This window comes from Arabidopsis lyrata (assembly GCF_000004255.2).
Source record: "Arabidopsis lyrata subsp. lyrata unplaced genomic scaffold ARALYscaffold_6, whole genome shotgun sequence".
NCBI lineage: Eukaryota > Viridiplantae > Streptophyta > Magnoliopsida > Brassicales > Brassicaceae > Arabidopsis > Arabidopsis lyrata.
In genome coordinates, this window is record NW_003302550.1 from 9,506,043 (window position 1) to 9,516,368 (window position 10,326).

General features: G+C 31.0%; 1 protein-coding gene across 1 annotated transcript; it reads right to left on the minus strand.

The window, feature by feature from the left end:
• Positions 1-1,110: 1,110 nt before the first annotated feature.
• Positions 1,111-2,994, minus strand: LOC110227081 (zinc finger MYM-type protein 1-like). Its single transcript, XM_021020209.1, has one exon. The coding sequence runs from the start codon at positions 2,992-2,994 to the stop codon at positions 1,111-1,113; it is 1,884 nt and encodes a 627-aa protein (XP_020875868.1).
• Between the last annotated feature and the right edge of the window lie 7,332 nt (positions 2,995-10,326).

Genomic DNA, 10,326 nt, shown 5'->3' on the forward strand with positions numbered 1-10,326 from the left:
TTAAATTGGGAGTTTGTGATGTTTAACAATAACTTATGTGCAAAGTTTAATAAAGATCATAAATTTGTAATAAAACTCATAAAATTTTATCTCAAAATATAGTTTTATGTATTTACTGCGATAAAAATATTAAAATAACCCTAAAACTAATCCCCGATTTTAATCCGATTTTCCGATTAATCGCTAGGTTCATACCGAGCGTCCGACTAGCGCCTAGCGATTTTTCAAACAATGCATATAATTAGTAATTAAAAAAGTAAGAAAATAAGTTTTTACTATGAAATTTATATCATTTTCGAATAATATATTAAATTTCACAACTTTTTAATAATTTTAAATATTTAAATATTTTTATTATCAAATATTACTTAAAATTTATTAAAAACATTATTTTGTTTGTTAAATATAAGTATATATTGATGATATGATATTATATTATGTCATTACGCAAAATATATCTAATCAACATATTTTTTTAAGTAATTTCATTCTACAATTTTTTAATCTGTAAATTTTCATTCTACGAGTTTTATTCCGCAACTTATGTTATTATGCGATTATGCAATGTTACTAATCGGACATATCTATTGAATTAAACAGTATATTTAGTGGATATAATTGGGAAACGAATCATAAATTTTAAGAAGTTACGTGCCCGCTGAAGGAACGTTATAACATTGCATTTTTGTATTGATTCACATTTAAGAAGAAAATTAACAGGTTTTGGAGAAATGTAATCAGATAAGGTAAATTTCTAACTATAAACCATTAACACACTTTTCTAACTTTTAATCCTCCAATGCAATTACCTAACTGCAATGCGTTAATTTTTTTTTTAATAACTAAGCGTTTATGGGTTTATAGGCATGTACATCTTTTCAAACCATAGTTCAGAGTATTTTTTTTGGTTCTCCCCTAAATATCACTCGAACTAGCATTCTCTAAGCTCAGAGCCGGCTCAACGTTTATGAAGGCCACAATCAAAGGAAAAAAAAAGGCTGCCTCATATTTATATTAAAAAAAAAAAGCAAAAAAAAATTAAAATAGTCTAAATGTTAAACAAAAGCTCTAATTTGTAGACATTGTAAAACATAAAAAAAAAAAAGCATATTATTCTTCAAATCTAACAATTCTCAATGCATTTCTTCCTGCAAACTCATTCATCAAGCTTTTATAATCAAGTTTTTCAGCCATACGCCTTTCAATCGATATTATCGCCAATCCATTCAGTCTATCTTGCGTCATAGTTGACCGAAGATAAGATTTTATGAGTTTCAACTTCGAAAAACTTCTTTCTGCAGAGGCAACCGAAACTGGAATCGTCATCATTATGCGGTATGCAGTCCATATATTCGGATAACAGCTTTCCATCTTTTTCAGAAAATCCAAAACCTCGACAGGCTTCTTCATCTCTTTTGGTAAAACCTCTTTGAAAAGCTTTAGCTCTAAATACAAATCATTACCATCTAGATCAGAATGAATACCATGCTTCAAGAAAACTTCAAGGTTGGTACAAGAAGCCATCAAGTCGTCATCGTTTGCTAACTTTAGTTTCTTCAAGTCAAATAAAAATCCAAAAGTCTTTTCATAACTTTGAAGTTGATCAAATCTTGTCTCAAGAGAAACCAAACCTTGATCCACGATTTTGATGAAGTAGTTGATCCTAAAGTTTTCTTCCGCTGATAATATCACATCTTCCCCAACCTTTTCAGCTTCTTCGTCATGATATCGTTTCCTTTTACATACGCGTTTTGCCTTCACAGAAAATACAGGCTCAATATCCATACTAATAGCAATCCGCTCAGCTTCTACTTTTGCTGCTTGAAAGCCTGTTTCTCTGTAGTTTCTAAAAAAAGAAACAAGTCCTTTTAGTTGAGCGATAGCAATATCAATATCCATATCTTCTGACTGCAAGATCTTACTCACTTTGTTGACAACAAACAAAAGTTCATACCAAATTACCATTCCAAACAAAAACTCAAAACTCCCAATTCCATGGATTTCACTCATTGCAAGAGACTCGGCTTCACTTTTTGTTTTCGGATTATCACTGTTTTCTGCCAAGTAAAACAAAGCATCTCGTATTTGAGGAGCTTGAAATCGTATTGCTTTAACACTTTTAACGCGGCTCTCCCAACGAGTTTGTGACAAAGGCTTGACTGTAATACCATTCACAATCTCTCTGAAAACTTCACAATTATTTGTAGAAGATGCAAACAAGCAGTAGATACGTTGAATAATTCCAAAAAATGACACTGCTATCGTCGACGAGGAAGCGATATCAGAAAGTGCAAGATTCAAACTATGACAACCACATGGTGTGTAAACTGCCCTTGGATTAACTTCAAGCAATCTAGATTGCACTCCTTTATTTTTCCCTTTCATGTTTGATCCATTATCATAACCTTGCCCTCTAATGTCATCAATACTCAACCCAAGATCAAGCAATACATCTTGCAAAGTGTCAAAAAGTCCTTCTCCAGTTTTGTCTTTGACTTCCAAAAATGTCAAAAAAAACTCTTCAATCTTTGGTGACATCTCAGAAATATCCACACAACGGATAACTAATGACATTTGTTCCCGGTGACTGATATCAGGAGTAGTATCAAGAATAACTGAAAAATACTTTGCACATCGAATCTTCTTCAAGATCATCTGTTGGACCTCATTACCAAGCATCAGTATCAACTCATTTTGAATATCATGACTCAGATAATAATGATGCGTTTCACGTTTTTCAAAACGTCTAATGTGTTCTTGCATCACAGGATCAAAATCTCCAAATACCTCAATCATGCCCAAAAAATTTCCATTATCATCCTCATGAATCTTATCACTCCTTCCACGAAATGCTATATTCTTTTTAGCAAGACCTTTTACCAAAGAAATTATCCTCAACAACACATCTCTCCAGTGCTTTTTCTCTTTATTAATCTCTTCCTGCATATGCTTATCAATTGTTTGCTTCTTTTGCAGCCTCACTTCTAGCTCCATCCAATTAATCATGCATCTTATATGCTTATGACCTCTTTCATGCTCTCTTAGCATTCTTGAAACATTTTTCCAGTCATTGTACCCAATAGTTGCCAACTGGTTGGTATTTTTGTCTTGTGTAAATAATTTACAACAAAAACAAAAGATCTTATCTTTTACTTTTGAGTAAACTAGCCATCGTCTATCTTGCTTCTCTCCATTCCTTATTTCTCTTGTATAAGACGAATGAGAAAAACATCTGCCAATAGAATCTCTTGGAAAATGAAAATCAACGGGAAGTCGTGCCATTGGACCTTGAACAACAAGAAAATCTCTCATTCTATTGTCAATTGTCCTCCAATTTCCAGGATCATTGAGATCTCCATCTAGATGATATTTCTTAACATCATATGTTTTCTCTTCTGCACTCTCCTTCTCATCATTCCCATTATCACTCTCAATCTCAGTTTCAATCTCCATATCACTCTCATTCGCATTCTCATTTTTTTTCTCTCCACACTCGTGTTCATCACCATGTTCACCAATTTCATCTTCACAAGTTTCTGAAATACCAGCTTCTTCACTACTCATATTGATCTCTTTTTCTAAAGGCTCATCAGTTTTAGAAGTTTCAGATTTTTTTACATACCTCAACATCGAGTTTTCCATTGATTTTGTTAATTTCTCTTGTCTCTTCTTTTTTCTTACTTTTGATGCTCCTCCTGGCTGGTGTCTTATTCGATTCGAAGTCATCTTCCTGCAATCATTGAACAAATCAATAGTTAGTATGACTTTCTGTACAAGGAAGAGATAGAGTCGTAGAGAGAAAGTTGTTTGTCTAATGTTTAAACGCATATAAAAAATTAATTGACAAACCTGAATTGATTCAAAACTCAAGTCTGAGCAAAGTGAAAAAAAGAGAAAGATGAATCTGATATTGTTGCTTTGATGGAGATTGATGAGGTCGAAGGGAAGAACGATTCACGATTGCAAATTTGCAAGACCAAGGAGGAAGAAGAAGAGCAAACGACGTCTTAATTAGGTTTTAAGGTTTATTGCTTTTTTGATTAATATTTGTTTTATAATTTTTTGTTTAAGTAAATTAAATTTCGGTTTATTTTTAATCACATAACTTTTTAATATTATTTTTCGTTTTATTTCTAAAAAACGGAAAAAAAAAAAAAAAAAAAGCTATTACCGAGACTTGAACCCGAGACATGGGACATTATATACATGAGAGCAGACCACTAGACTAAAGGAACTTCTCAAAAATATGGGGCCGCAAATTAACTATAATATTTGAGGCCACAAGCCACTGCCTCATGGGCCTGTGCCATGGGCCGGCTCTGTCTAAGCTGTACCTAAAAGTTTTTGCCAATTAAGTTATTGACACTTGGTCAGTGTGTAAAAATAAGAATAATTTAACCGAGTGATTTGTTCAATAATCATATGTTTAGATCATTTTTTATTTTTTTTTATTTGCACAAAAAAAAAGATCATTTTTATTTAATAATTAACATAGGTTTTGTGCCTAGATCCAGGTTCAAGGTAGTTTTTGATAATTTCTTTGTATCTGCTGTCATTCGATTATATAACCTTTTTGCATTATCTCATGATATTTTTTAGTCGAAATAATGACCTCTGGTTATATTTAGATTATTGATTTGCACAAATAAGTGAAAAGTAATTTAATGTGATATTTACTCAATCATATAAAATAACATGTTATATGTTTAAAACGCGAATTTCATGCTATGCGGTGTCATACCTATATCACGTATTTATAAATTTATTACTACATCATTTAAAAAAAATTAATATATGATCATTTAGCGCATATACGCAATCTAACATGTAAGTTGTAACGCGACCGACCACAACAAATCATAAAGCTAATATGTTTCTATCACTAACGTGTGAAATTAAGTTAAATTAGTCAAATGGTAGATTTAGGAATATAAAAGCTTCAACAATTTTAGGTATGGAAAAACTGTATATTGATAGTCATGATTTAAACAGAAAAAAGACACTCCCATGTATTGCATGCAAATCCTAAAACCATTAATGTTCACTATGAGAGGCTAGTATCATTGGTGATAGCTATGTGGTTAAATATTCCATTTTAGACATGATAAATCGTCTTTATATAAAATGCCGTTTATTCATAGGTGTTAATAGAATCATCAAAACAGAGTACATTGTTATAAGAATACTGGTGTGGTAACTTTTCATAATATTTCAAGGCTTTGATTAGGAAAAGACGTGTTTGATGAGAGAAGTGGCTTAGTTTCTATACTAAGGCAGAACACAATCTAATATGCTTTTTAACAATGATATATGTGTTTAGGAGAGATATATCACATTACTTACAGAGACAACAAACATATGGAAGGGTAGTAGCTGATACGAGTACTGTAAGTTAGAATATGGGAGTAATTAAATAGGATTCAGATCCCCTTCTCGAATGTGACAACAAAGAAGGAAGGGTGTGGGTGTGTTATTAGCACTTAGAATTGGTTCTATTATGCATCTAGTTCAATTTCTTTTACTAAGAGATATATTTCAAAAGAAATAGACTAAATGCTGATTCCGGATCTAAAAATATAGGGTCTAGACCCAAACTTGGCAGTCACTAAAAGGAAGTAAAAAAAAAAACTATATAAAGTGTTTATCTTAACATGCAAGAGTGCAAAGACCAAGTGGCCAGATCCATGGATCGGATAGTGCCAGTTGCACCCCATACTACATTATCATTTTGGGCATTATGTTCTTTTACTTAGGTTTGTGTAATTTTTGTATGGATTTGAGTATTTTTCTGTTATGATATTTTATTTACCAAAATAATCTTACTATATTGTTCATATAAACCGTTGTTGAATCCGTAGTACTTGTTCTACTAATTAATTAAAATATTTAAGATTCTTTATATAACAATAATTACATTTTGCTTTAGAATTTCGAATTGACTAATTTTTAGTACCCATAATGAGAAAAATCGAATGTTGAGGAAGTATTTAATGCCACTGGTTTAAGTACCGACATAATGTTGACTTATTAACAATATGGAGTGGTCTCTTATGTGAAAAAAAATCAGAGATTCAATTAAAAATGAAAACTTCTTGGTTATTCAGAAAAAATAAAAAACATGAAAAGAAAGTTAGAAGATTTACAAAAAAAAAAAAAGAAAAAAAAAAAAGTTAGACTTCTCTACTGATTTAGAGCGATTTAAAACTTTAAAAATTACAAATTGCTCTTTATTACTCTTAAACAAGTTTTCGAAAAAGCTTAGAAAACAATACAAAAACGTTTATGTTAGAGAAAAACTAATCTAGTTTTTTCATTTTTTAGAAAAAACCAATCTAGCTTCATATACATTTAAAAAAAAAAAAGACATTGAGAAATCGTCTATGGTATTTACTTTTTAAGTGAGAGTTATATTTCTATAAATAATAATAAGACATTGCTTTGACTAGAAGGCCTTGCGCTGCCACAACTACGAGCAATTATTAAGGGTTAGGTTCGTCCAAAGAGGAATCCTGATTTGTGGTTACATAAGTAGCCTCACTACCGTTTTACCTTATGCCTTTTAATCAGACCTCCACTTTTTCAGGTGATGCTTCAACTGTTTCCACGATAAAGTTGTGTCATTAAATTTTTCTGTTTCTTTTATCTTAGAAAAAAGACATACAACACGAAATTTGTTCGATAGGATGATTTTAAAAGTGACTCAGCAAGGCAACAATCTCGTGTTTGAGGGATGACTAGGACAAGTTGGTTCTTAATATTTTCATTTTTTGTTTTCTGTAAGAATTTATTATGTTATGATGTTATCTTAGACAAATAAGCTAAATGATTCTTTAATTTTATGTATGAATTTTGGAAAATTAGCATGCGTAATTGACTTTCTTTTATATGACTTTGACCATTTCTAGTTACGCGAATTTGATATTCAACACTACATACTATACTACAAAAATTTAACAGTTTCAGCCATAAGCACCGTATAATAATAACCTTACACACTATCTAACCACCTTTTTATTATTATATTTTGGTTATAGTTATTCATTGGTCTTGATCTTGATACGAGTTCATAACCAATCTAGAATTTGACCAGGCCTTTAAAACCTAGAATTTGTTCATGAATGTAACTCCTGGACGTAAAAAAAAAGGGTTACTAACTCCTTGATCGGCCTTAAAGAATATAAGATTAGGTGTATAATTTACACCAACCACTACAATGAGAAAGTACATTGTATTAACATAAATGGTGACGTGGACAAACCTAACATAATTTGCGTAGTCTACAGTTTATAAAGAAACTAATTTGGTCTCTAGTTAAACTATTATTCTAAAATAGATTATTAGGACTTAGGAGTGTAACGAGTGTTAAATGGGCTTAACCTATTTTGCAAACAGGGTAAAATTGTGTGAACATTATAACACGCTATAGCCTTCAAATTATTGTGGTTAATTTTAGCAAAGTGAATATTTCATTTTCAAATCTAATCTTTATACATATAAAACTATAAATATAATGGATAATAGTTAGTTTTCGAATGAAAGTTAATACTGTACTACTTAGTAAATTGATAAAAAAAAAAAAGTTTATAATTCTTCACTTAAAATTTAGTGTTACTTTATATAGAAATCGGGTACTGAATTATTGGTATTACGTCGTCCATGTGATCAAACTAGTTTTAAGGACATTCCCTTCCCTCAAAGTTCCACAAAAGCATTGTGCAAGCCGAAACTTTGGACTTGACTTTTTAAATGAAATTGATATCGAAAACATATTTATCTATTTCCCGAGAATGAGCCAAATAATGAAATAACTAACAGAAATCCCCTGCGTCAATCATGTGGACTGTTACTAGTACCTAGTAAGTAATAACTATTCAAAAAAAAAAAAGATTAGTGACTATTCATTGGGGTTTAAGAGTTAATTCATAAGTAAAGAGATATGCAAAATAAATAAAAAATAGAAAGTATTCAAAGATAAAAATTGAAGAAAAACATAAATTGGTATAGGTTTTTGTTTGTTTGTAAAGTAAATAATAATATAGTTATATTTAAAAAATCATTATTTACCTTTTTTAAGGTTGCAAACGGCAAACCTTCCATAGATTCATGACGATGTGTATGTTAAAACATAAGCAAATTAACTTCTCTTTCGTGTCCGAGAGCTCCTCAATCTAAGGACATATGTTTGTATGCAGATAATGTTATTTTCTTACTTCAGGAAATTAAGGTTTCTTTGACAAATAAGTGTAATGGCGACATTTTCATATATAAAAAAAAAGTGTAATGGCGACATATAGTATATATGTACAATATAATAATTGTACTTGTCGACGATATATCGATGTGTTGCTTTAAGATTTTTATTCGATTTAATTTGAGCTCATATATTCATATTGTCTATACTCTATGGAAATTAAAATTTACACATATTTTCAAGATAGTTTGATCGTTTTAACTTTTAACATGCATCCAGATATAAATTGTACAAGTTTAAATGATGTTTTTATTTTTTTTTAACTCAAAAGTTTAAAAAATGTTATAGTACAAACATTACTTGGAAAAACTATATTATATCGTATTTTCGACGACAAAAAAAATCCTCATCTCTCTAGTGGAAAAATCAAATTGACTTTGCTTTCGCTTTTGAGTTGATTTATTTAATTTTGTTTGTATTATACTATTATTAGGACACTATAATAGAATATGTTTGAAAATCTGAGCCAATTCATCACTATACGTCTTTCCTTTTCCTCCTCCATTCAAGGCCTTGATTAGTGATATGTACAATTCAAGGTGATTTATCCACGCATTAACACTTGGATTATTTTGATTAACCTCATGTAAATTTTAGTTCTCAATGCGGAATAACAAATAACCTTTCATTTTTTTAGCTATAATATATGTGTGTATATAGTGTGATCAAGTCATTTACAAAACATATTGGATTAGTTTAGTAATGGTTCAGGTTGATGTTTATTAAATGGGTTATGAGTTATGACTCAAATAATGAGTTATGACTCAATCAGTGTAAATAAGGTTTTAGATATTTTTAATATATAAATAGATCTTAGTATATAAAAAGAGACATAATAACACTCACATACACGTTGTTACTTGAGAACAAATCGTTACCCTAGAAGAAGAGAATTTAGCAGCCGATCTATTTATCTGTGTCTGTGGATATCGGTTAAAGTCAGTGTTCAAGAAAGCGCTAGGCGCTAAGCGGGCGGTGACTCAGTGCCTAGCGCCTAGAACACCTAATCGGGACCTAGGCGATTTTTTAGGCGGTTTAGACGTTTATAACATAATACATTATATATATGATATTATATATAAAAGTTATATAAAATATTAATATAAAACTAAAAATTATGAAATTATAAACAAAAACTAGATAAAATATTTATTTATATTTATATTAAACAATATATGAATATTTATAACTATATATATATATATAAATAAAACTGTAATTGAAATTGAAAAAATACATTAAACAAGATCTATGTAATTTTAGGCGGTCAAGGCGGTTATCTAGGCGTCGAATGAGAGCCTAGCGCCTAGTCGGGGCCTAGGCGACCGCTTAGACCGCTTTTTAGAACAGAGGTTAAAGTACAATACTAATTGACACGTTATACGACTTCAAATCAATCACTTCGTAATTTTGCATCGAAGATGACAAAACACGGTATCATAAAATTTGCAATAAAAGTACCTAAAAAATCTGTAATAAATCAGTACAGATTCTAACAGTAAAAAGTATAAAGACTCCTTATATTTTATCTTAACTAAGGAAAAGAAAATCACATGAACATCTTATATATACATATATTTTTTCCGTCTGGTTAAAATATATTAGAATGAAAGAAGTATTCATTACAAGACATCTTGATCAAGACTAATGCCGGCAGAAAAAGTAGAAATCTCCGGAAGCTAAAGCCCAAAGGAGGGAAACATAATGGAAACTAAGGAGAAACTTAAAATCAATGAAAAAGCTAATGGATCAAAGGACTAAAACTGATCTGCTGAACCACACCTCACAATACGAACTTTTCTATAGAACTCAGAGATGCCAAGGCTGAAACAGAGGACAAAAGACGGAGAGCCCTGAACTAGGAAGCTTCCGGGAGAAAAGGGCACCCAAACGACGGTAGAGACCTATCTCGAAACAAGAACAGCAAAGGCAGAAACGAACGCAAGACCACAACACAAGCAGAACCAGAAACTACTCCAAATATAACAATCATCCCGAGAAAACAAAACACTGGAAGAGACAAGGGCTCAAGAGAAAACCTCGAGGAAACGATTAGGTATTTGCCAAATAGGATC

Coding starts and splice junctions, on each gene's coding strand:
- LOC110227081 (XM_021020209.1), bottom strand. CDS start 2,994: ATGGAGCTAGAAGTGAGGCTGCAAAAGAAGCAAACAATTGATAAGCAT.